We start from the raw sequence: 27,450 nt of genomic DNA, 5'->3' as shown, positions 1-27,450 counted from the left end.
GCAGTTGGATGGTCATCTGACCCCCAGGCAGCTGCAGGTCTTTATCTCTCTTGGGAGTGGGTCTAGGCATTGGTATTAATGACCGCATAGCTGTGTGTTGCAGTCCATAGGAACAGAAAACAGATTTGCTGCTTCTCGGCGGTGCATTGTTAAAGGTTTCACCTCCCCCAAAATGACACATTGCGAGCAAAAATAGAGCAAGACAGAACACACAGACCCACCCACACCATCCCCACCACCAGGCAGCCAAGTGCAATCAATACCAAACCTTTTATTTTAAAGCTGATGCTTTTTCACCCTCCCTCTACTCAACCCCACCACCATCTGTTGCCAGCCGTTGCTAGCGTTCCTGTGCCCTAGTACACTGACCAGCACAGCAGGTGGTGGTAGTCATTGACAATCTTCTGCCTACAGACCAACTGCAGATGTTCCTGAGCTGGCTCCATGAATACCCTGTCCCCTGGGAGATGATCAGTGGGAGGGGCTGTTGTTTTTGCTGTGTGATGTCAGGAAAGGCTCTCTCTGGAGGTGCAGCTGGTGCTACTTGGTGGCCCTACTGAAGCAAGACTAGCAGCATGTTTGACCATCTTTCCATGAGCACGTCTAAGCCTCAGCATGGCAGGAGGCAACAATGGAAGGAGGTGCCTTAAGAGTCCTCTCTGCCCTGCTCACTTTGAAACGATGCCATCCCAGTATTTCTGAGGAGAGGGGATCAGCTGTTTTCTAGTTTATCTTCCCACTCCAGCTAAGAAGCTCTAGCCAGTTACCTTATGCTAAAAGAAAAGGAGTACTTGTGGCACCTTAGAGACGAACCAATTTATTTGAGCATGAGCTTTCGTGAGCTACAGCTCACTTCATCGGATGCATACCATGGAAACTGCAGCAGACTTTATATATACACACAGAGAATATGAAACAATACCTCCTCCCACCCCACTGTCCTGCTGGTAATAGCTTATCTAAAGTGATCATCAGGTAGGCCATTTCCAGCACAAATCAAGGTTTTCTCACCCTCCACCCCCCCACACAAATTCACTCTCCTGCTGGTGCTAGCCCATCCAAAGTGACAACTCTTTACATAATCAAGTCGGGCTATTTCCTGCACAAATCCAGGTTTTCTCACATCTCCCCCACCCCCATACACACACAAACTCACTCTCCTGCTGGTAATAGCTCATCTAAACTGACCACTCTCCAAGTTTAAATCCAAGTTAAACCAGAACATCTGGGGGGGGGGGGTAGGAAAAAACAAGAGGAAACAGGCTACCTTGCATAATGACTTAGCCACTCCCAGTCTCTATTTAAGCCTAAATTAATAGTATCCAATTTGCAAATGAATTCCAATTCAGCAGTTTCTCGCTGGAGTCTGGATTTGAAGTTTTTTTGTTTTAAGATAGCGACCTTCATGTCTGTGATTGCGTGACCAGAGAGATTGAAGTGTTCTCCGACTGGTTTATGAATTCTCTCTGGTCACGCAATCACAGACATGAAGGTCGCTATCTTAAAACAAAAAAACTTCAAATCCAGACTCCAGCGAGAAACTGCTGAATTGGAATTCATTTGCAAATTGGATACTATTAATTTAGGCTTAAATAGAGACTGGGAGTGGCTAAGTCATTATGCAAGGTAGCCTGTTTCCTCTTGTTTTTTCCTACCCCTCCCCCCCCGATGTTCTGGTTTAACTTGGATTTAAACTTGGAGAGTGGTCAGTTTAGATGAGCTATTACCAGCAGGAGAGTGAGTTTGTGTGTGTATGGGGATGGGGGGATGTGAGAAAACCTGGATTTGTGCAGGAAATAGCCCGACTTGATTATGTAAAGAGTTGTCACTTTGGATGGGCTAGCACCAGCAGGAGAGTGAATTTGTGTGGGGGGGTGGAGGGTGAGAAAACCTTGATTTGTGCTGGAAATGGCCCACCTGTTGATCACTTTAGATAAGCTATTACCAGCAGGACAGTGGGGTGGGAGGAGGTATTGTTTCATATTCTCTGTGTGTATAAATAAAGTCTGCTGCAGTTTCCACGGTATGCATCCGATGAAGTGAGCTGTAGCTCACGAAAGCTCATGCTCAAATAAATTGGTTAGTCTCTAAGGTGCCACAAGTACTCCTTTTCTTTTTGCGAATACAGACTAACACGGCTGTTACTCTGAAACTTACCTTATGCTGTGAACACAAAGGATTAAGTAAGCCAAGCTGGGCCAGACCAGGGCAGTGTTTGGATGGGAGGCCTCTGTGGGAAACCCAGGTAGCTGCAGGAAATGGTGTTGGTGAGTCCGTGAACGGTGCCATTTCTTCTGGGTCAGTACTGAACCTAGTACCCTCCTGTGGTGTTAGCAGGAGGAGCTGTGCTCAAAAGTGAGGTCCCGACCACTTCTTTAAAGAGCCCGTGTTACTGCTGCACAAGGTTAGGGTGTTAACCCAACTGCATTGGTAAGTTTCCACTTACATAGTTCCATCCTGCCTCTCTAAATCACCCATTTTTAATGTTCTGTCCCAAATTCTGTGCACTGTTGCTGTGTCTTGAGAGACAACTGCCCTACTCCACCCCAGAAGTGGGTTGACAGATTTCTTACATGCATTTTGAAGCTGAAAGATTCTGTGGAAAGACAAAGCATTACCTAGCTTGGAGAAGTAATTAGGAAGAACATCTGGGGAGGGTTAGATGGGAGCAGGGGAAGGAAATGGAGATAATGCAAAGAATGGCCAACTGTAGCATCGCGGTTATGAGTCTCTCTAGGAGGCAGCAGGGCTTGGTGGCATGTTCGCAGGAATGGGAGGGGCTTTGGGCAAGTCACGCTGCCTCAGTTTCCCCATCTGTAAATAGTGGGTAAAACTGGTTTATTTCCCAGGGCTGTTGTGAGGCCTAACTCATGGCTGGGCTGCAAAAATGTGCTCCAGCCAGCCCTAGGTGAGCACTAAGTGTCAAGATGACGTCCTTCCTCTGGGCCTTTCGGCTCCAGCCCAGTAGCTGCATTTTGATGAGCTGCAGCTTGTTTGCCCAGTTTTCCCAGCAGAGACGCACTGATGTCAATCTGGGAGTGCAACAGCCTGTTCTCCCCAGGCCTCGGGAGCCCTTGTTAAGACTGACCTTTGCTGCAGGAGGGTGACCTCTGAGCACTCTCCTTTTCATCTGCCTTGCAAAGTGGCTGCTGTCTCCCCAGCTCCAATTAGAAATGCAGAGCAGCCCTTTAAAAAGCCAACCGCCTTGTCATGCAGGTTGGGGTGCAGAAACAGAACGTGCTAAGTGGAAAGAGAAATGGAGCAGCTGGAGGTTTCCTTGAGGAAAGTCATTCTGAAGCCCCTGTTTGTAGATTAAAATGAGATGCGAGCTTTAAGTGACCCAGGAGAGGCCTGTAAACTCTCTTACAATACAGTCATGAATAGCTATACCCCAGCTTCAGTTTGTGAAATAAAAATCCTAGCCTGCCTTTTGGTAGTCGGTAGGAAGCCCCAGACATTGATCCAGTAATTCTCCTGTTGTCCCATCTTTCTGATGTGTCACCCTCATTGGTGTATGTTATTTAAATGACACTAATACCATTCTGTTGTTTTATGAGCTACTTGAGTCCCCAAGTAGATATGCTGAGAAGCTGAAGAGGGAAAGCTGGCTAGAATGAAACAGGACTGTGGTCCAATTGCTTACACAGCCATATGGAATTAATGTGAAGAAGGGGTGCCGCCTTTGGCTTTTTTCTGATGGATAACGGAGACCTGGAATGTTTGTTTGCTTTCCTGCTTTTATTTTAGAAATATCAGGCACATCGAATTGTCTCTTTCCTGTTTTTGTGGGATGACTCTGTGAAGGTCCTACTCTGAGCAGGGGGTTGGACTAGATGACCTCCTGAGGTCCCTTCCAACCCTGATATTCTATGACCAGAGAACTGGAACAGCAGCTTTCTCAGCCCTTAGTTGGAGTGGAGGTGTTGCATGTTTCACAGAGAGCTTTTTCTCCCAGCTGTTTGTTAGGGGTTTGAGTTAAATAGGCACGAACCAAAAAGACCCTCTCCAAATTTGAAATTTCATGACCCTTTCTCAATAGGTCTTGTAATGTCTTCATTCCACTAGCTCTCCAGTCCTCCCAGGAGCCCTTCAGCAAAGCCAGATAAATTGAGACCTCATTATTTCTGCTGGAAACAAACAAGCAGAACCCCTCCTTTTTTTTTAAACCTCCCTCCCCCACCCCTTTCCCCGGGCTGTCTTTATACTTCAGAGGGCCAAATGCGATTCCTGCCCTTTATAAAAAAAGCATTGAGAATGGAGGGATTGATTTGGGTAATGCAAAGCCTGACTCTGGATATGGGGGATCACCCCACAGGTTGGTGACTTATTACAAAAGGGATTTGTTTGATTAATAACCACTGTTGTTTTCAGTAACCCTTATGCAGCACACTAGATCTCTTCCCTCAGGAGTGGGTGAGAAACATGGGTCTCTCTATAGACCTGAGATACTTCTATAGCCACCCGTTGACATAGTATCTGAGCCCGTCATGATCTTTAATGCAGATGGAGACCTGAGGTCCAGAGAGGCTAAGTGACTTGCCCAAGGTCTTACAGGAAGTCTGTGGCAGAGCAGGGGAATTGAACCTGGCTCTCCAACAGCGCAAGCTAACATCCTAACCACCTGATCATCCTTCCTCTCCCCATGAAGCATGTGGGGGTGTGGTGTAACCATAAAGTGCTTTTTCAGACCGTTCTATTGAGGCATTCTGCTTGCATGGCAACATGACCGTTCAGAGTCGCGTCTGTAGCAATAGCTGCTGCTGACATCAGGACCCTGAGTTGGAAGTGATCTTGTTTTATTCAAGCTGTGCAGGTATCTGAAGAGATCACGTGGCTTGGAAATCATTAGCCAGTTTGCCCTCCCGAGATGACTCTGCGGTCGTGGGCGAGGGTGTTGTGGGGCGTCTGAAATCTTCCCCTGCGCGTTCGTTTTCTATTTGTCCCCCAGTGCTTTTGGTTCCTGAAATCTGTGGGTGGTTTTGGAAGCTGGCAGCTAGAACCAACCAGCAAGAACGCTGGTTCTCTGCTGCCATGCCAACCCCGTCTCCGTGGAAACGGAGGCCCAATGGGCGAACACCAGGCAAATCAAACTTTGTCAAAGTGTTTCAATACCCTCCTTAAATCTCTGCGCTGGTCCATTTCCACAGGGACAGGACATAGCAGCTAGCCGCTGAGCTTGCAGAGCTCAGACACTTCAGCTGCTGCCTTGTGGGTCTGGTGCTCTCGTTTGTTAATTTCAGCAAGCGGTTTCCAAATCACCTGCCAAAAAAGGTGCTTTAATAAGGCTGGTGAAATCTTGTATTTTACCCCTTTAACTCTCTATTTAAAAAAAAACAAACCCTTAATTTAATTAAAATCTGTGTGTCTTATATAATCTTCAGCATGCAGTTCTGCTGGAAGCCACCCACACTTAGTTGGTTGAAGGCCTAGCAGTGCGTGGGTGCGTGCATGGGGGATAGGTCCCTTGGGTGGGCCGTCTTGCGGGCCTGTTACATTACCTGTTACATAACTCACTGCAGCCCATGTTTATATTAATCAGGATCGAAGACTAGGTACATGTCAAAACATTTTAAAATATCTCAGACTTTTGTTAGCGCTGTAGCTATGTTTAGAAACGATTGTTTAAAAAAAAAAAAACACACAACCTTCCTGTGAGATTAAAATGAAAGCGGTTTTATTCTGACAGTGATTTACAGGGATGTTTACAAGTTAGGAATCCCATTTCCAGCTGGAAATTCTATGGATTACTGTTATAAATACCCAGTAAGATTCCTATAGCTATGAAAACAATTGGGTTTTTTTCGTTCACGTGTTCCCCTTATGCACTGGTAACTCCTTTGCGAGGAGTTACTTTCACTGTTTTGTTGGTCAGTTACGCGTCCAGTCTTACGCCTGAGCTGATCTCACCGCTGTGTGGCCAGTCCAGAGCCTGCTCTGCTTTTGCCTGGGGTCGAGGGCTTGTGTGCATACATATTGTGCCCCTCAGACCTTGCAAAAGGGTGTTTACCGGTAATAACAGCTGCAAAACTGAAGCAGAGATGTCAGCCAACAGGCCTGTGCCCAGTGAGGAAGGAGAGGGTGCGTTCAAGCATATTCGGTGCTGCCACTCTTCCCTGCTGGATAGACCCTTGCAAATATCACAGGGGAACAGAAAACGCCTTTTGCAAATCAGTATTTTATAAAGGAATTTAGGTAAATAATTGTTTCCACATTGTTTAAAGGGGGCTTATCAGAATCTTGAATTGTTTCAATTGTCAGTGGGAATTTTTTAAATGTACCAGTGTCCATTTGGACAGGTAATGCTGAGCTACAGGTCCGAAAATGCTCCTCTAATGCACCAGTTCTTAAAAAAACCACCACACAACAAAGCTGTTAGATCAAACTATGACAACTCCTCAAGCGTCTTACTACACAAATCCTGCAATCGTCTCTAAGTTAGAAACCCGTCAGAGTCAAGGCAGTTAATGTTTACTTCCTAAACGCGGATTTCCTCAAATGGCAGTTAGCTTTAGGGTTGTTTGAGGTTTTTTTAAGGTGAATGCAAAAGAAAAATAAGACCTGACGGTAGTCCAGATTCTGATTCCGAAGCTCCTGTCTGTCTAACCCAGGCGCGGAGGTGGGTGGAGGGGGGCAGGAAATCAGGTAGCAAAAAACCCAGATCCCATTAATTTTAAAAATCCTCTTTCTCCCTCTGTGGAATTCTCCTTCTGGTACTTCCTGGCTCAGCAAAATGATCTTAGAACACAAAACCACAAATACCAGGTGCCTTTTTTGCAATCTATGGCATTCATTATGTCAGAGTGAAGCATTCTGGGATATCATCACTGAGCCCAGGGATACCAAGAAACAATGTTAAAAAGTGAGTCAAAGCTGGTGCATGGGGTCTCTGGATTCTGGGTGGGTTTCCCTCATTCTTCACTTTTATTTTTCAGTTCCCCTTTGAGTAACACAGAGGAGAAATGTTTAAAGGGGCGAGACTGTCGTCATGTTTCGGGGGAGGGGTTCTAACTGTAGCCTCCATCAGCCACGCATTGGCTATAGCCCACCTTCTCTTTCCAGCTGTCATCGTACTGCCCAATCTGCTTCCTTCTCGCCAGCTACCTCTGTGAGCGCCTCTCTCTGGTCTGGCCAAGGCAGGCAGGTAGGCTGTATGGACATGGTGGCTTCTTCTGTATCACTCCGTCAAGTGGCGGCAGGTCAGGAAGGCTATGCTAAAAGACAGCAGCACGTGTCCACCATTGTCGTGTCTCCCTTGTCACTGGATTCATCCAGTTTGGCACCTTTTAAGTAGCAAAAGGAAATCTGAATATTCCTTAGAAAACCCCAGTTTGCCTCCGTTCACCAGTTCCTCTCTCCTCATCGGGTTGTCATGTTCCCACGTGTGTTGAGGTCACTGGGTCAGGCTAGACATGCCTTGGCAGGTAATAGTCTTTGTCTGGAGGCTGCGTGGAGGTTGGAGATGGAGGGGCTCAGCACGCCTGGATGCAACTGCATGCTGATCCCTTTGCACGTTTACAGTCATTCCTCCCTAGGCTGGCCACGGGCGTTTCTGACACAAACATGGGTATTAGAGATATTGAGGCTACCTGGGCCATTAATAAGCAGCAAACTGGCAAGGCCGGTGACACCCCTCTCTCTGTACAAGGGGTCCTGGGGCTGGGGAAGGACCTGTAGGAGCCTGGAGCTGTTTCAAACCTGTTCCTTTAGCAGGTGTCCCCAGCGAAGAGAGATCCCAGGGCGTGGGCAGCAGAGTGCCTGTCAAGTCGCTCTTCGGTGCTCCTTGCTCTGCCTCCAGGTAGCCGATTACAGGCACAGCACCCTCCATCTGCCTCGCCCAGCATGTCCTGGTGTTTCCCACTCTCCGCGTGCCGAGCCACTTGACACCTAGCATCTCGCTCTTTCCCCTCAGGAGGCAGGAGCAGTTCCAGACCAACCCTGACAGTTACAATGGAGCCGTGCGAGAGAACTACACCTGGTCCCAAGACTACAGCGACCTGGAGATTAAAGTGCCAGTCCCCAAGCACATCATGAAAGGCAGGCAGGTAATGAGTGCCAGGGCTATCAGCCAGTGACGAGCTCCCCCTCAACGCCCCAGCCTGCCTGTGTGTTGCTTCTGAGCAGCTCTAACTGCCTGCGAAGTGATGCTGAACGGTGATGGAGCAGGCGTGCGCAGGCTAGGGGCACCCCAAACTTGCTTGATTCCCTTTAAGTGCCATACCTCTGCAGACCCCAGACGCTGCCTAGCTTCCCTGGAGGAATACGTGACATATTTCCTCTTTCTTCTCCACTCCTCCTCACTTGAAACCCAGATGCTGCCTCTGAATGACTCTTCCCTGGCGGGCTACATTATATACACACACACTGAAACCCAGACCTTGCCTCCAAGCAGAGGCTTCCTAAGGAAAGATGGTATCCAAACTGGTGTAAGCGAAGGCCAGGTTGTCCCGCACGAGGTTCCCGTTCCTCTCAGGCTGCCCCGTGGGTCACTGCTCTGTAGCTTTATTTTGTGCTGCTGTAAGAGAGCTGCTTGCAGGGTGGATTCAAACAAGTGCAGCTCATGGATGAAGGGAAAGCAGTGGATGTATTGTTTCTTGACTTTAGCAAAGCTTTTGACACGGTCTCCCACAGTATTCTTGTCAGCAAGTTAAGGAAGTATGGGCTGGATGAATGCACTACAAGGTGGGTAGAAAGCTGGCTAGATTGTCGGGCTCAACGGGTAGTTATCAATGGCTCCATGTCTAGTTGGCAGCCGGTATCAAGTGGAGTGCCCCAAGGGTCGGTCCTGGGGCCGGTTTTGTTCAATATCTTCATAAATGATCTGGAGGATGATGTGGATTGCACTCTCAGCAAATTTGCGGATGATACTAAACTGGGAGGAGTGGTAGATACGCTGGAGGGGAGGGATAGGATACAGAAGGACCTAGACAAATTGGAGGATTGGGCCAAAAGAAATCTGATGAGGTTCAATAAGGATAAGTGCAGGGTCCTGCACTTAGGACGGGAGAACCCAATGCACAGCTACAGACTAGGGACCGAATGGCTAGGCAGCAGTTCTGCGGAAAAGGACCTAGGGGTGACGGTGGACGAGAAGCTGGATATGAGTCAGCAGTGTGCCCTTGTTGCCAAGAAGGCCAATGGCATTTTGGGATGTATAAGTAGGGGCATAGCGAGCAGATCGAGGGACGTGATCGTTCCCCTCTATTCGACATTGGTGAGGCCTCATCTGGAGTACTGTGTCCAGTTTTGGGCCCCACACTTCAAGAAGGATGTGGATAAATTGGAGAGAGTCCAGCGAAGGGCAACAAAAATGATTAGGGGTCTGGAACACATGAGTTATGAGGAGAGGCTGAGGGAGCTGGGATTGTTTAGCCTGCAGAAGAGAAGAATGAGGGGGGATTTGATAGCTGCTTTCAACTACCTGAAAGGGGGTTCCAAAGAGGATGGCTCTAGACTGTTCTCAATGGTAGCAGATGACAGAACGAGGAGTAATGGTCTCAAGTTGCAGTGGGGGAGGTTTAGGTTGGATATTAGGAAAAACTTTTTCACTAAGAGGGTGGTGAAACACTGGAATGCGTTACCTAGGGAGGTGGTAGAATCTCCTTCCTTAGAGGTTTTTAAGGTCAGGCTTGACAAAGCCCTGGCTGGGATGATTTAACTGGGAATTGGTCCTGCTTCGAGCAGGGGGTTGGACTAGATGACCTTCTGGGGTCCCTTCCAACCCTTATATTCTATGATTCTATGATTCATATGACTACAGCTGAGGCATGCGGCAGAGTGGCCCGCTTCATTTCACCCCAGGCTGTTTTCCTCGGACTCGCAAGGGTTTTATTGAATGAGGCAGATCCCTTTGAGGCAGAATGAGGCAGATCCCTTTGACCATCCGGGCCCCCTCCCCTGTTCTCCCCTGCTCGGTTAGCGCGTGTGGGGAAGCGCGGCCCTTTTGAATTTGAGTTGATCTGACAATATTGTCGGGTGGATGGAGATTTTTTTTTTTTTTTCCTGGCAGAGACCCATTGGTGAGTGACTCTTCTATTAGCTTGTACCTGCAGGAAAATCTCCAGGTAGCTGGAGCGGCCCTTTCTCCTCCACGTTTCCTGCACTCTCTTCTCTCCCGCTGCCCTATGAGCATCTCATTGCTGGGCTGGACAGTGGGTTTGGGTAGCCAATGTAAATCACACGCCTTTTCGGTTTGTTCCCACTCTGTGATCTTATTGGTGGGGGTGGGTTCGGGGAGGGGTGCGCAGACTGGCTGTTCGAGCCAGAGGTTTATTTTTACTTTCGTTGTCCTAGAAGCCTTTAAAGAGGCCCCCACTGACTTTGTATTTTTCCATTTGGGAAATACGTTTTTTTTTTTTTTTTTTCTTCCCCTCTGTTTTCAGGGCAGCTGAAATGAGCACAGTCGGTTTTGTTCACCAGCTTCAGCCTACATAGCTCCGTATCCAAAATAGCTTTGTTTGGTGCATCAGCATAATTGACAGTGGCAGCGCAGACCTAGGGAGAATGTGGTTAACCGCTGCTGCGGGGCCAGCAGGGGGCACCCAAGACACCCTTTTTCTACAGGGTCTATAAAATGAACCAGAACCATTTCTTGCTAGGTCTGGGAAAACAAAACCTGCTTCTACCTTGTTTTGCAGTGAGGGGCTTTTCCTCTTTGGGAACAGCCTTCAGGCTGGTGAAGTTCTGGGCCTGACTTGAAAGCACAGTGCTGTTTGCATACAGTGCCACCCGCTTGAAGGAGCGGCGTCCTCACATGGGAGGTCCTGAACTCTGGTACTGCATGGGTGCACTGCAGAGGCATCCTTCATTCTGATGGATCCTCCAACCCCCTTTTGCACCGTGAGCTGAAGGCCGCTGGCAGCTAGAGAAGGGACAGCAGAGAGAGAGGAAAGGGTTAGTGTTCACTCTGCTTAGAAGAAAGAGGGGCATAAATAAAACTCTGGCTTGTCGTTCTTTTCTTTTTCCCCGTCTTTCCTTTTAATGAACATCCCAGCATGACCTTGGGGGTGATCCTGCGGTCCCTGGAAGCAGAGTTTAATGGCTGATGTAGTCACTTCATGTTATTTTTTAGCTCAGTTTACATTACTTCTCCTTTCCCTGCATGCAAATACATTTGCCAGATGTCAGCCCAATTCCACTGCAGAGACTAATCTTGGTAATCAGGAAACTGAACTGGATTAAAGATGGTCTGTCTCTCCCACAGCTGGTTGGCTAGATCGTGATCAGGAAAGCCCAACATGACCTGCTCACAGATGCTCCCGTCTTGTGCCATGTTCTCTTCAGATCTCATAAACTAAGCAGGATCAAGGTGAATGGGAGACCACCGAGGATCTGTAGGAGTGGTGTTGGTGGCTTGTTAAGCGTGGTCTTCCCTGTGAGCTAGTTCTGAGTCAATTCCCCAGCACAATGCAGGATGTGTTGTGTGGCTGAATGTGCTGTCCTTCAAATGAGATGTAAAACTGAGCTCCCGATGACTGGTGTTCCTTAACATTCCCAATGCATTTATTGCAAGGGTCAAGGTGTAAGCCCCAGTGTCCTGTCCAGATTCCACCACCTCTTCTTCCTCTCTAAACACCCCTGCAGTTTCAACTGGATTTGAGATCTCTTCATTTATTGTCCTACACAATTGTGTAGTGATGCCGCATGCTGTTAAACAGCTGGCCTGGCCCCACTGCAGAAGTGGCTGCATTTCAGTGGTGGGTCAAGTAATCTCTGTTTTCGCCATCATCTACCCCATGGAGGGTTGAATCTTAATGAATGTTTCCAAGTGTTCTATCACTTTCGGAAGAGGATATAGATTATGGCACTTGGTGCTGGATGGAGTTGCTCGTGCAGCTTGCTCTACAGGCTTTCCCACAGCGCCGTGCCGAGGTTTAGATGGGAGGCAGGAGTTCTGGGCAAGGCAAGGCAGCATGCGTGTGAACACAGGCATGGCCCTCTGCTGCAGGAAGGGGTGTCCTGGGGATAGGCATGGAAACTCTCAGGTTCATTCCTTTCCTCCTCAGGAGCCTCACAATGTAAAAGCAGCATTTTGCAGGGTCAAGAAGGGGTTGGCTGGGGGAGGGAAACAGGAAGTGACACCACTCGTGTCTTCTCATCCAGTCCTGGTCCCGCGGCACAGAAACTGCAGATCTTTCTAACCTGCAGCACCTCCACATTCCCTGATGTGGGCAAAGGCCCTGGGAGCGTTGGAGTGAGGCCACCAGTCTGCGAGCTGTGTGGCTGTGAGCTGAGCTGTGGCTGACCCCAGCTGTTCAGAGGTGACAGTAACATCTGACTCATCAGTGGTGGGTTTCTAGCATGCACTTCTCTCGTCAGTAGCAGGAGGTGCCACGAGCGCTGTAGCGAAGCAGTTCACGCACATGGTAATGTCACCCCCTCTTCCCGTGTCATGGAAGCAACGACACAGCTAAGGTTGCAGCTGAGTTTTCATTTAAACCAGATCTTGACTCACTCTAAAATCCACAAAAATGTCCGTATCTACGTCAAAAATGGTAGGCTAGGTCAGGGGTCAAAGTAGAATTTTTCTACCAAATTTGAAAGTAAATGGACATAGAATTTGTGAATGACGACATCTTACAAACTGGAAGTGTTCACCCACATTCTACAAATAAGCTTATTCTTTTGCTACCTTGCAGCAAAAAAGCCCAAGTAAAGTGAGATTAAAATGCACTTCACTGGCCTTCCTTGGCTGCGAACTAGTGCCCAGCACCAAAGATGATTTAAAATCTCATTTTAAACATGATTAACTTTTGATTTAGGACGGTTACTATGGCATTTTGGCTCAGGCAAGCTTAAATGTAGCTGTCCCTGGACTGTCCCTGGAGGAGCAGCAGCAGGAGACTGGGAGGGTAAAGGTTCCTCTCTCTCATCTTGAACTCTGATTGCTTGTAGGACCCCCCATCCCATTAGTATGCGTGCCTCCCCAGAACTTGAACATAGAAATAACAATGACAATCTTTCTTCCTTCCCAGCCTGTAGGAGAATTAGCTGGATTAGTTCATAGGGTTTTTTTGTTTGCTTGCTTGCTTGGTGCGGGTGTATGTGGGTGTATTTGTGCGCGAAGAAATTATTGGGGCTGAAAGCGACATGGAAGAGCTGAGTTCTGAACTCAGCAAGGCCCACAGTCGTTATGCTCTCTTGTGGGAGTTAGTTTCATCGTCTCAGCGCAGCTCCGATGAAAGTTCTGTCTCCCGCACTCTTGGGTCCCATCTTTCGTGACTCCAGTGGAATGGAGTTGTCGTGGGAAGTTGTGATGGTGGGGGCAGGGGCAGTTAGGGCAATCTCTTGGGGGACTTTGAGCATCAGGGACAGAGACCTTGAATCGCTCTCTATATTTAATGGGGCGCAACTGCACAGAGCAGAGCCATGAGGTGATGAGATCACGGTGACCTGAATTGCTAAGCAGATTGGTTGCTGTGTTCTGTGTTTGTTGGAGCTTCCTCAGGGCATGTGGTGTCATTCTGGATATGAATTGCAATCATCAAGCCTGGAAGTCTCCAAGTGCATGAGTCATTGTGGCCAAGAGTGTGTGTGTTTGGATGGGGCCCGATCAACTGGCCCATCGCAGGTGCAGGTGTGGCATTTCTGCGGCCCCTTGGACATCCAATAGCCCAGAGGAGCTAAAAAGGGCCCCGAGGCTCCACGCCAGTTTAACAATCTGAAGGGCTGATGCATTCAGCAGTGGGGGATCTTAAAATCACAACTTCTTCCCACCAACGTTGCTTCAGTCTTGCTTGGCTGCAGTTTAGCCAGCTTCTCTGAATCCAGGGGTCGGTTTTGGCTAAGCATTGAAATAGCTGGGAGGTGGGGCTGCAAGCCCTTCAGGAATGTAATCATGTATTTCTTTTCCATCAAGGTGGCCTCCATGGTAGCTATCACCTCTGCCCAGAAGGCATGAGACTGTAGGGCCTGATCTATTGAGGAACGCCGCTGCACATTCCGCAGCGGTGGGGTGGTTCTTTGAACGACTTGGGCTGTATCCCAAAAATTAACTCATTGAGCCTAGAAAATTGTTCTCCCTGTTTTGTCCAAAGCCATCTTGCCCAAGAGAACAGCTGGTCTAGAGCCCTCAAGATCTACATCCACTGCACGCAGGAGTCCCAAGTTCAATGTGCTGTTTATTCTTCACCACCTGGCATCTAAAAGGAAAAAGTATCAAAATCTGCTGTTTCAAGATGGTTAAAATGGTGCATCCATGAGGCCAAGATGTCAGAAAGTCTCTGTCCAGCAACCAGCATCAAAGCCCGCTCTCTGAGAGCGGTAGCAGCCCTCACGCTAAGCCTCAGCAGGTGCTGCCTTTGGTAGGAGGGTGTGCCCCATTGTGACATCCCAGGAGTGGAGAAAGAATTTAACCTCCTGTAGTTCTGTTTGCTCAGAACCCTCCCTGAAGGTGTAGCGCTGTAAAAATCCCCTTCGTTAAAGGATCTGTGGGACTAGTAGAATCGGAAAACTTATTCTGATTTATTGAAAATTTCCTTTCTCTACGTTCCAAGGTCTACAGATCCAACCCTCCCTTGTTTAGAGTATTTCTTTGGCCTGTTTGGCTCATTGATTAGTTCATGGTGGTGTGCTCTGCTGTTGGAACTCAGGTCATTGCTTGTTCGGAAATGTCAGTCCACCTTATCCTGTGCTATGGAAACAGTCTCAACTTGTCCATTCTTTGGCGTAGTTGGCCAAACCCTTCCATATCAGTGACTGACAGGTCTGGTTTGGCTATATATATTCAGGCTGAGAGCCCATTGGTTAATGGATCTGAACTGGGAGAGAAGAAATTTTCAATAAATGTTCCTATTCTTGGAGCCTAATTGTGTTGTATCAGGGTCTCTCTTGTCTTTAGCCCAGGAGTGCTTATAGATCCAGAGCTCCCGCAATGAAACAGTGAGTCACATCCGTCCGGGGAATCCTGGTGCCATAGCACTTAACAGATCAGCTTGGAACGCCTCTTCATCTGCTCTGGGTCTCTCCACAATCTCAGCAAACTCTCCCCCGAGCTGTTCCCTGCCCTATAGTCTCTAATAGGTGTCATTTCAAATACGAGAAGCCATACTCCATTGACTTTATTAAATGTAATATTCCTTTCCTGGCATGCTCACCACCTCCTGGCATCTTCCTGAGTCTGATCTTCTTTGAAATGTTGCTGTAAACTTCTCAGGTCCTGGGCACACTTATCCTGGCCAAGTTACTGCCCCGTGTCTCGTTGTTCCTAAGAGGTCACTTGGGGAAGTACATCCAGCCTCAAGTGGCTTCTCTTTTAGCCACCTCATACTAAAGGGATTGCAGGCTTGTTTAAGGATTCATTTGTTTGCTGAACTGTGGCTAAATCACTGACCTCCCCTTTGGAGGCTGCCGGTTTTTTCTAGGCCATGCTGCGGTAGCAGTAGCCTGCAGCACTAATTCTGCTTAGAAGCTGCCTGTGGTTAAACCTCTGACGGTCCTGTCTTCCCTCAAGTCTGAGAGTTACGAATGAAAGGGGCCAAGCTAAAACCCTCCGTCCACGGAGCAGCAGCCGGGCTCTCTTCACAACCCTCTTCCAAAAGGCTTTTGGCCTGCCTTGGCGGGGCCCGTCTCCAGGGATGAAATAGGAAGCTGGCTCTGTGGAGAGGCCTCTCTGAGGGGCTATGTGGGATGTGGATTCCCTGAGCTCTGTTCACAAAGGCCCACAAACCTCTGTCAGATAGAAATTTACTTCCAGTCATGTCTGTCCTGGGCTGGATCGAACCAGGAGACTTGGTGCCGTTACCAGTCCCCTAAGCCATCCAGTTCTCCCACCCCTTCTCCTTTGTTCCTGAATTTCTATTTGGGCTCCTCTCAATGGGCCTTTTGTTTGATTTAGAGACTCCAGTCAGCTCACACTTGGGTATTTTAGATACAGCCCTCTTGCACAGTCCGGGTTGAACAGTGTTTAAGCTTAGTGGCTCTTGCTTTCCCTGTTTCCCCCTCCATTGTGTGTACTGGGTGTTCTCAGCTCCTCTCCAGGTCTCCAAGGAACCTGTCAGAAGTGGCTCATTTTTTTGTTTTATCTCTGTGGCATCTATCAAATGCAATTGTGGTGCAGTCCCTGACTGGAGCAGCTTTAGTCTATCCCCTGCCCGCACTGAGTCACTAGAAATCACCTAGGTAATGGATAATGTAATAACATTTCAGATGAGAACTGCAGAGCAGAATCTGGGGGAACTCTGGGAGAGTGTGCAGGCAAATCTAGCAGTAACTCCCTTGCCTCAGCGCTAAGGCAGTATTTGAAAGATGGGGCAGTTCCCTTTCCTGAATATGTTAGTGCACCCTTTGTTGTTTTCGAGGGAGAGCAGGGCTCCCCCAGATCCCTTTCTTCAGTGACTGCAGCTTGAGGTTGCAGAAGAAAGAACAGATGGTCTCTTTTGAGACTGAAAGTAACACCACTCCATGAACCAAGCCAGCAGTTGTCTCCAAGAAGCATGTCCCCTCCACAGCAGGTCTGGTCAGGGTCTCCCATATGGCAGCGCTGCTGCTGTGTGAGGGACCTGGCCTCATTCCTGAAGAGGGCATGCCAGGAATAAAACCTTTCTTGACTTTGCCATCAGCGCTGTCTCCTTGCTTCCATTTCCTGCCCTGTCCTAATCTGTGTTGTAGCAGGGGCAGCATGCCATAGGCATGTTCTGCCCCCACCCCCGTGACCCACATGCTCTCTGAGCCTACCACAGATGCAGCAGGAGGCGTAGGATCAACCCAAGATCACAATTTTCATGCTGTTCTTTGGGTTGATGCTGGAATCTCCAGCAGTTGCAGGTGTCGACGTTAAAGCACATGCCAAGCTCCTGCAAACCCAGCAAGTACGCTTTGTCTTTAGCAGTGTGAAGCACAAGAGTGAAGAATTCAGGGAGAGAGGGAGACACACTTCAACCCTGTGGAACCCTTCGCAGAATCCTCCTCATTCCCCTGTTCTCAAAGCTGGTGAGGCATGCACTCTGACTGCAGCAATAGCAAAGGGCACACGAAGAAGTCCCCAGTAGAGTAAATGACTCCATATACATGGTTTTCCATCTCCCTCAAGCTGTGGCAGGATTCCCTGCCTCCCTGCTATATAAAGATCTGATTGCTTTCCTCTCATCCCCCATGAGTGCACTCGACCCCCTTCCCCGCCCCAGCAAACGTGGGGGAGAAAGCAGGAGGGAATGGCCCTTTTGATTTCCTTGTCTCTCTACTTCCAGGTGTCTGTGGATCTCAGCAGCAACTCAATTCGTGTGGCCGTGCTGGAGGGGAGCAGCCAGCGTGTCCTCATGGAAGGGAGACTCACCCACAAGATCAACACGGAGAGTTCCCTATGGAGTCTGGAACCAGCGAAGTGCATCTTGGTAAGAGCTGCCTCTTTTGGGCACCCCCTTCTCAAAGTCACTCAGCGGGAGAGCAGGAGCACACGCACGTTGGCTTTGTGTCCTTGCCCTTTGACCAAGAAGCAGCAATCTGCAAAGCCAGGGTGGTAGAAGCCTTTGCCAAATCAAGGGGCCTGATTTGGCTCTACCAACCAAATGCTGAATTGATCCCTTGCCTCCCTCTACAAATGACTCATGTTTCCAGTCCCCACCACATCCCTTCACTGGCTGCATGGCTCTTCCTACAGCAAGTTCAAACTCCCCACCCCTGTGCCCTAGCTTTTGCTGTCTCTCCCCTCTTGCTCCTGAGCTCTGCTCGCTCTGCTCACTGTGTTGGGTGCGTCTCTCCTTTCCTGTGCCTGGAACCCCATCCCTCCTCGTTCTCCTCCTTCAGATCCCTCCTTGAATCCTGCTGGCTCTCCCCTCTGCTGTTTACTCCTGTCTTGCCCTACCTCAGTTACCACTTAAACGTGTGTGCGTGATCCAACAGTTCTGTAATGTGTGTCACGTGATTCCTTCCAACCCTCCCCTCTCTCTGTCTCTCCCCTGTCCTGTGTCATCATATTTAGACTAGAAGTTCTTTGAGGCAGGGACTGTGTCTCTCCCCTGCCTTAACCTCTGACATGCCGTGCACAGTTGTGGCATTATGCTGATACTTATTAGAATTGAGCATTGGTTGGCACAAGTGGTGGGAGCCGTAGTCCCTGCTAATCTGGGTGCTCTGAGCTCCTCCCCTTTATTTCTAGAGTGTTAACTGGGCAATTCTGCAGATTTAACCAACTGGCAGCTGATTAAAAGGAGAACTTCACATTGTTGTCACGTTTCCAGTGAGTACCAGCAGTCAGTGCCCAAACGTCACCACGGTGGCCTCAACTGTCTTGCTTCCCAGCCTGCAGCAGCCTCGTCCAGAAGAGGATCCCCAGGGCCCTGGCCACCTGGCAGTTTTGTCAGCCCTGTCTTGCTTAGGCTTTTATCTGGCTGCCCATGGCTGTAATATCTGGGCACCTTCCACATAAAATCCATAGAAATAACCAAATGCCTAGTGGATTTCATGGAGTCTCTGGCATGTCTCCTTCTGGGGTCAAAACTCTGCTAGGGGGAGGGGTTTGCACTGGTTTGTTTACACTTTATTAATTTCCTCATTTTTGATTGGTTGGGGCTTAGGAGAGGAGGGAGGGTTGGGGGTGGAGGGCTGGGGTCAGGAGATGGCATAGAGGCTGGAGAGGGGGGTTGGGGGCAGGAGAGGGAGGTGGGGTAGGGCGCTTAGGGGCAGGGGAGCCAGTGTTGAGTGTCCTTCTTACTGTTACGGATATAGTTTGTAGGACTGGTTCTTGCAGACTGTTCTGGAGCTGGTGACTTTGCTGGCAGTGCTAGCCTGTGTGGAGTGACAAGAGCTGTCCTTTTCAATGGCCGTTGAAAACCATTGTTAGCCTGGGGAGAGCCTAGGGTGGAGTGGGTGCAAATGCCCATTTAAAAAAATTGCTTTCCCACCGCTGATCTTGATCCAGCAGAAGTTGTGGTGGGGTGGGATGTTATTGGCCCTCTCTGCCCAAGGTGAAAAAGCTGCTCAGTGAAGCCTGGATGGGGACACTTGGAGCAGCTAGTATCAGTGCCCTACTTCCGCACGCACCGGCTGTCTCCGATACTGACTGGCTGCAGCACCTGGGGTGTAATCATTGGCTCAGAGCCAGCTGACTGAGGGAGGTCTCCCATGGCTTCTCCTCCTCATGGTTGGGAACCAGCAAGTGTTGCAGCCACATCTGGCCAGCTGGTCCTCCTAAGTCCCCCCTGCTATGTAGTGGAAATTAGTCAAAAAAAAGCCCCGATGCCAGTCATGGTGCTGTTCCAATGTAGGCATCCCACTGCTGTGAAATGCCCTCAGCGTGGACCATCCTCGCACACGTGCTGAGCCATTACAAGGATAAATGAAGGAACTGGCCACTTCTTGCCATGGATGTCCTCGCATCCAGTGAGTCTTTAGACGCGAGGCTTCTAGAGGAGAGCGGGCCAGGTTGCATTGAAGGTGTAGGAATAAGATGGAAGAACGGTCTGTGGCCACCCCTAGGCTCAGGCTCTGGCACAGAGGGGGCTGCATAGGGAAGGAGTGTCCCAGAGTTATAAAGAAATCTGTTTGAAGGGACCATGTCGTTGTAGTTAATTCATTTTCAAATTGGATACTATTAATTTAGGCTTAAATAGAGACTGGGAGTGGCTAAGTCATTATGCAAGGTAGCCTGTTTCCTCTTGTTTTTTCCTACCCCCCCCCCCCCCCCCGATGTTCTGGTTTAACTTGGATTTAAACTTGGAGAGTGGTCAGTTTAGATGAGCTATTACCAGCAGGAGAGTGAGTTTGTGTGTGTATGGGGGTGGGGGGGATGTGAGAAAACCTGGATCTATGCAGGAAATAGCCCGACTTGATTATGTAAAGAGTTGTCACTTTGGATGGGCTAGCACCAGCAGGAGAGTGAATTTGTGGGGGGGGGGGGGGGGTGGAGGGTGAGAAAACCTGGATTTGTGCTGGAAATGGCCCACCTGTTAATCACTTTAGATAAGCTATTACCAGCAGGACAGTGGGGTGGGAGGAGGTATTGTTTCATATTCTCTGTGTGTATATAAAGTCTGCTGCAGTTTCCACGGTATACATCTGATGAAGTGAGCTGTAGCTCACGAAAGCTCATGCTCAAATAAATTGGTTAGTCTCTAAGGTGCCACAAGTACTCCTTTTCTTTTTGCGAATACAGACTAACACGGCTGTTCCTCTGAAACCTGTAGTTAATCTTGTTACTCAAGTAGTAGCAAGTTGCAATGTTAAATCTTTCTGCAAGGAGAGCAAGTGACCTTCCTTTGGGCCTGGCTGTGCTCCTCTCTGGGAGGAAATGTACAAAGTGTGGCCGGCTCTGACATTAGGAATAGCAGATGATGTTGCACAGATGGACAAAAAGCCCCTTTCTTGAGTCTCCACATAGCTTCCTGCAGTCTGGGGGAGAGGACTGCTCCATTGCACCACCAGATTTTGGGTTACTAGAGGGATACCTCCCTTCCCAAGGAGGTAATGGAAAATGGTAAGCTGCCAGCTGGAAGGCTGAGGAGACACCTCAGTACCATGACATCCACTAGGGAGAGCACTGTTGCTGATGGTGTTACGCGGAAGGCCCTCTGAGACTACAGTGGTGGACAGCTGTATAAAACCCTGTGATAGGTAGTGCTAGGAAAACTGGAAATCTAACTAAAGAATTGTATAACTCTTGGATGGCCTCTGTGAGAGAGAACCCTATCTTCTAACCTGTCATGTCTTTGGAGAAGGTTAAAGTAGCAGATAACAGCGATGCAATTTACTTCGATTTTCCAAAAAAGGTTTTAATAAGGTCCCTACTAGATGAATAAGGAAAACAAATAAGAAACAAAGACATTCTGTAGGAGCTTTGCAGATTGTGCAAAGGTTAGTCATGGGAGTTCCCAGGTCAGTAAGGGGACTTGTGTGTGTTAAATAACAGTGATTTGGAGGAGGAAGGGGAGAGCAAGGTGGTGAGGTAAGATCAAGGGCCTTCTCCAGCTCCTGTTGGAGTCGAAGAGAGTCTTTCATTGTCTTGAACAAGCTGGTTCAGGCCATATGTGAGTGAAAACGATGGAGGATTGTGAGAATCTCCAGCTGTCTTCTAACATATTGATGGTGGGGGTGTGGGGTTCAGGGCAAAAAGGCGGTAGATGAAATTACACTTGAACGTAATTGGAGACTAGTGAGTAATTCTCAAGCAGGACTGTCTCCTGTGCTGCTCACAGAATAGACACGAGTGGTCTGCTGGTTCCTCGGATTCATTCATTGTTTGCAATTCAACCATTTGTTAATGAATTGGTGTAACTTTTGCTTGCACACAGCTCCCTGCGAGCATTTGGTACGTGAGCTGTATGGGTTAGGTAAACCACCTGGTATTGTTTCTGGATTGCGATTGGTTGAGCACACAAGCTCGTCCTTCTGCAGCACTTGTCCATTTAAAAGACGGTGGTGGTGAATTCACGGCATCGCACTCTGAAGTTTTATTTCACAGATGTTCGTGCTGGCCAAACTCACTCTGTCACAGCCGCGCTCACAGGAAGCGAGAGCAGCCAAAGCAAACTCATAACATGTCAAGTGACCCTTTGTGGGGGATCTTTGCAGCGTTCCCCCAGCTGGCGCATTGGCAGCAATAGTCCAGCCTTCTCCTCAGCGCTGCTCTGTGGGCTCATTGTGGGGAAAGGGTTAGGAGTTACTGAGCTCAGTGACGCGCAATTGCCCGCCGCACAGAAAACAAACAGATGCACAGCATGCTGTCTGAGGTGAGCACACATCAGTGGAGCCCCACGCGCAGAGCTGGTTCTGTGTGCACTCAGGCTCACAGCAGCCATTTCCCTCTTGCAGACGTTGGGAGCAGGGACAAGATTGGTAAGAAAGGTGGCTTTGAGTTGGAGGCAGTGTTGTTGTAGCCAGGTTGGTCCCAGGCTATTAAAGAGACAAGGTGGGTGAGCTCAAAAGCTCATGTCTGTCACCAACAACATTTGGTCCAATAAAAGATCTGACCTCACCTGCTCTGTCTCTCAGGTGGCTTCTAGTGTCTCAGCCATTCTAGCCAGACCATAACTGAGGCTAGGGCCATCTGCCTATTCAGGGTGGTGATGTCTGCTCCGCTTCCAGCGGTCTGGCTGTACTGAGTGGGTCAGTCTGCTGTTCAGACTGATTTCTTTTCAGTTGAAATCCTGAAATATCTTAGTTGGAGAGATTTCGTCTCTCTCCTGTGCAGGCTCCCTTTATCTTCCACAATCTCATCTCCCTGCAGCCTCAGTTTTCCAGGCTGTAGGTATGTACTTTCCCTTAGCCCATGGACCCTGCCATGCCCCTCTCATGGTGCGCCAGGTGAGTATATAAGCAAAGGGTTGCAGTGCTCCCCATGCCCTGCATCTCTTTGATTACACAGGGTGTCTCCTCGTCTGCTTCTCCAGCTCCCTTTTCTGTACCTTCTAGCTCCCTGCTGCATGTTCCTCATTTCACTTCCAGCTTCCTCACCCCATCCTGCACCATCTCTCTGCCTTACCCTGCTCTTCTTATTCAACATTTCTTTTCCCTATTTTCTCCTGCTTATTAGTAAATACAAACAGGGCTAATGGAGTTAATTTCCCGAAAGCTCATGCTCAAATAAATTGGTTAGTCTCTAAGGTGCCACAAGTACTCCTTTTCTTTTTGCGAATACAGACTAACACGGCTGTTCCTCTGAAACCCTTAATTTCCCTTGTAATCCATCCATCCCATCCTAGCTGCTTTCCTGTACACCTCTCTGTTTCACTGTCCTATAGTCCACTGTCCTATAATCACTGCCACGGTCCACCTGTTTAACCATTTCATCCTCCTGTTTCTTATACTGGTTCCCTCTGCGTTTATCCTCCTCAATGCTCCCTTTATTCTTCTCCGCCTAAAAGGAGCACCACTGCAGTGTCTTGTTTAATTATATCCAGTTTGCAGGTGACTGGACTAAAGATCAATATATTTTCCATCCTCTTCTCCAGCATGTTTGTGAAACCCTTCAGAGTCCTGGTCCAGCAAAGGAAGAAATCCAATGGCTGTAATTTCCCAACCTAATTCTCTACCCGTTACCGTTTCCTGACGCCTCTTAGTGCTTGGATGGTAGCTGGACCAGTGCTCTACAAACACCTAAGCTCAATTTTTATCGTCTCTCCAGCTTTGCGATCCTAGCTAGCCTGTATCTTTCTCGTTTCTCTGTGACTGTCATGTGACACTGTGTGAAGTGCCTTTGCAAACTCCTGGTCCTGTGTATAATCTCCTCTGCGTTCCCCTTCTCCATTACACCAGTTAGCTTGTCAAACAGTGAGATTAAAATAGATTTGCACGAGCTGTTTTTAGAAACCTGTGCTCGGTGTCATGCACAACACGTCCCCTCCCGCCCCGTCCCCAAATGTTCGCTAGCCAGGCTGTTTGGATTGGTTACAAAGTCCTGCCTAGAAGAGCTATGAAAGCACTCGTCTGCGTAGCACCCAGAGAGCTACGGGGGCAATGTTAATAATTGATCTCCACTTCCCTAGATCTCCCGTGATCCCGTATCGAAAACTGCCCCGACACCTCTTCTGCCTTCCATGAGCAGTTGGCAACAGCGCCACGTTAGTTCCTTTAAAGTCCTGAGTAGCTTCCGCAGGAGCCTGCTGATTTTTAAGCAGGCTCCCCACCCTCCAGATATTCCCTCACTTGCTCTTGAACAATTCTGCTGCTTCTCTCGTTTAGCTGCTCACCTCCTTCTGTGCTACCTGATTGCTCATTACTGACATTCTTCTCTAGCTGGAGCTGAAGTGAAGTTGGCATTTAGTACTTCAGCCCTGTAATTTGTTCCCCTTCCTACCTTGTTCTCTCCCTCCCCCTAGGATGTTATTTTTAAAAAGCCTTTTGCTTCCTCCCTCCTGTTCATATCCCAACACAGCTGGTCTTGCAGGATCTGGACCACTGCAACAAGCTAACCAAGAGTGGAGCCCAGTCAATACTTGATGGGAAACCTCCCACCTACGGTAAACCCTCTGGTTCTTGGGATAGTGGGTGCTGACCCCGGTGCCCCTGGGAGAGGCGCTCTGCTGCAGGGACTGGTGCAAGGAAGTGGTGCTCTGCCCTCCTGAGCTGACATCAACCTTGTGTCCCTTCACGGGGCAGTGGGCTGGTGTGCTGTCTTTCGGCTGAGACAGACAGAATCCACATCAGCATCAGGCTTCTCGGAGTCATGTTTTGCCTCCTCAGTACTTCGCTCCCTTCAATCAGTTTTATTCCTGTGTCCAAGGCCTCATTCTTATCTCATCTCCAATCTCGTCCCGTCCGTCCCCTGTGCTTGGAACCTCTTCCCTCATCCAGCCTGACCAGGCTTCCCCGCTCTGCTCCATCTGTTCAGCTTACATCTCGTTCCTCTCAGCAAGAGTCTTACCTGAATCCCTGGTGACTGGTCCCTCAGATCCTCAAAGGTAAGGTGCCTAAGTCCCCTTGAAGCCAGGGGAAGTTAGGCACCTCAATACCTTTGAGGATCTGGGTCCCTGTGTCTATTGCTTTCCCTTACTTACAGTCCAGGTCCTTTCCCTGGCCGCCTCATTGCTTTGTACAGCTCTGAGCACACTGTGTTGTAGCAATAATACGTTCACACCAGGAGGGGTTAACTCCTGCAGCCCCTCAATATCCACTCTGGCAACTTCAGGACCTTTAGGGGGGCAAAATGAAGCTCCAGTTCTAGAAGGTGCTGTGCTGGTTCCCCCTTATAAACCAGCTCAGCTGCTGCGGTCTCCCTCCATTTCAACCACAGGTGAATGACTCTTCTTACAGCCCGTAAGGGGCTCTGGGGCCCCTCTGGTTGAAAGGCACTCTAGACACATAAAGGGCTGGCTCTACGCTCAGCAGCAATCTGGCCCTCAGTCCTGCAGAAAGACTCAGGGTTTCTGGGACCCCAAAGTGCTGAATTCAGCCATCAGCTGGAAGTCCTGGAGCAGCTTCAGGGAAGTCCCATGGTCTGTTATACAGGAATCAGACTTAGGCGGTCACAATGGTCCCTTCTGGCCTTAGGGTCTAAGAATCAATGCGCGAAGGTTCTGATTTGCATTGAATTCAATAGGGAAACGAACAGTGCAGACAGGTCAGGATTTCTCTTTGCAATAAGATTCACTTCTCTTGTTGCTGCCCCAACTGTGGAATTGCAAAACCCATCTTCTGGGCCGTGTGTGCTGCGGTTTGCGGGGCGGTTGAGCCCCCTCGTGTGTCTGCCTTATGATAGTCTTCAATACATGAGCATATGCTCTCTCTTCCCACAGGTCCCGGCTTCATTCAGTTGACAGGATGGGACAGTGCTCCGGGAATGGTTTAGGATTGTGCAGGAAGGGTACACTCCTCCCTTTGAACCCAAGGGCAAAACTCCCTCCTTTTTTTTTTTTTTTTTACAGTGGGACAGGATCAGCCCTTAATGAATCTGTTGCCTGTGGCGGGGTGCTCAGTTGGGGGTCCGTGAGCCCTTTCAAGGGGTCTGCAGGGCACGGCGGCCGAAACCCAGAGCTCCAGCACCCCTGCAGGGTTGAAGTCAGGGACTGAAGCTGACAGGCCCGGGGCTGAATCCCAGAGCCCCAGAGCTCCCCCTTGGGCAGAAGCCCTGAGCCCCCGGGCAGAGTTGGGAACATGGAGGGCATTTCTCCCCCCCTCCCTGCCCCCCCCCCCCAAAAAAAAACCCTGCAGCGCAAGAGCACAGCAGTCCTGGGGCAGCTCCACCCCCCCTCCCCCCATCTCCTCTCCCCATCCCCTGGCCAGGTTGGAGGCGGGAAGCTGGTGCCATGGAGCAGGCAGTCACAGCGTTCCCTTGTCTCCTGCTGGTGTCCCGGGTTCAAGCTGCTCCTCAGCTCCCAGCCCCCTGTGCTCCCACAGAGGCAGCTGGTAGGAGCTTCGTGGCTGGCAGACCCCTCTGGGAACAGGGACCCCAGGGGAACCCTCCCAGCACACAGCCCCTAATACCCCTCTCCCTACACCCTAAGCTACCCCCTCTCTGCACCCTGAGTACCCCCCTGCCCTCCCACAGCCCCAGCTATGCCTTCCCTGCACCTTGAACTACCCCCTGTCTGCACACAGCCCCTTGCTACCCCCCTGCCTGCACCCTAAACTGTTTTCAAACTTTTTTGTGCTAAGCCCCTCCACCTTTGAGTTATAATTTTTGGTTACCCACCCCTCAACCCAGACAGGCTGGGTGGCCTGCTTAAGTGAGTCTGGGGGTGGAGGTGACACTCCCTCTCTGCACCCCACCGTGCAGAGCTGGCTCGAGCCCCGCTAGCCTCTGTCCCCCCAAAATAGAAGTCAAATGATGCCTATACCCGAGGTCCTCCCCACCCCCGCTGGGCCATAGAGTTGTATAGCGTGGTGGTGGTGGTGGGGGGCCTCAGAAAGAAAACGGTTTAGGACCCCGCCTCACTTCTTGCAGAAATTGGAAGGTGTGTAGTGAGTGGAGCAGGCGACTGCAGGAATAAAGCCTGGCCTTGTGGTTTTGGCAGTTGAACACTGCCTTGTAGAGATGAATTAATCCCTGCCCCTGCCACAGCATTCCTATGTGAGGCTGGGCAAGTCACTTACTCCCAGCTTTTCACTGCAGGTCACTGCCTGTGTTCCTCATCTTCCAGGTGCCCAACTTGAGATGCTGGGGTCTGATTCGCAGGAGTCCTGAGCACTCACAGCTGCAACTGAAGTCGTTAGGAGCTGTGCTTGGCACGTATGACATGCTCTATAATGCCTACTCCTTTTGTGCCATAGACACCTCAAATTGGGCACCTGTAACGAATGGACACTCTTTTCCTTAATCTCTCTGTGCCTCAGTTCCCCCTCTGTAAAATGGGGATAATGCCCCATGCGTGCACACACGTGAAGTTCAGTTCATTGGTGTCTGTGGACCCTTCAGCTACTGGAGTGAGGAGCGCCATAGAAACGTCCAGGAGGAAATTAAGAATTTTGCCTTCTGAGCAGGGTTTGACCCGTGTGCCGTAAATAGGGCCTGGACGGTAGAGATAAAACGAAATATTGGTTAGCTGCTCAGTAAGTGAGCACCGTCCATCCTGCCGAATGAGGCAGGGGTGCTGTGGGAAAAAACAGTACTTGCACGTGTAATTAAAGACTAATCATAAAAGCTTAGGTTCTGGAGCATGGTTCTGCAGCAGACGCCATGGCGGTGGACTACACCAGGCCCTGATTGCTGCTCCTAAATGCAGAGATCCCTAATGGAAGGGAGAGTCCAGCTGTACCCTGCTTAGTCACCTGCAGGTTGACGCGCCTGTGGCTTACAGTTCGGCAGTCTTTCCTCTGTCTCTAAAGCCAAACCGTGCAATGACCAGGAGAAGGAATGGGCCAGTTTGGCTGGAATCACCAGTGCTATCTGTGTTGGAATATTTTCCTGGCTCCCCTTGCCCAGAGGGCTTGATCCCAAAATGCCCCCGCCATCCTCTCCTTTGTTAACCGGCTTCTTTTCTTTGCTCGGGAGAAAATCTCCTTGCTTCATAACTTTAATAGCTGTTCGCTTCTGCCCATGTTTCCCCGCCGGAGCTGTTGAGAGCATTGACTAAATGGTATTGT

General features: G+C 49.5%; 1 protein-coding gene across 1 annotated transcript in view; it reads left to right on the top strand.

The window, feature by feature from the left end:
• The window catches only part of NUDCD3 (NudC domain containing 3), a 69,616-nt gene that overhangs the window by 32,693 nt on the left and 9,473 nt on the right, over window positions 1-27,450 (top strand). The window contains exons 3-4 of the mRNA XM_048829412.2: window positions 7,910-8,042; window positions 17,184-17,327. Coding sequence (XP_048685369.1) covers window positions 7,910-8,042; window positions 17,184-17,327 — 277 coding nt within the window. The remainder of the gene's footprint in view (window positions 1-7,909; window positions 8,043-17,183; window positions 17,328-27,450) is intronic.

Source organism: Caretta caretta, chromosome 26 (assembly GCF_965140235.1).
Source record: "Caretta caretta isolate rCarCar2 chromosome 26, rCarCar1.hap1, whole genome shotgun sequence".
Lineage (NCBI taxonomy): Eukaryota > Metazoa > Chordata > Testudines > Cheloniidae > Caretta > Caretta caretta.
The sequence above is the reverse complement of the archived record's forward strand: the minus strand, read 5'-3'. Positions and strand labels throughout refer to the sequence as shown.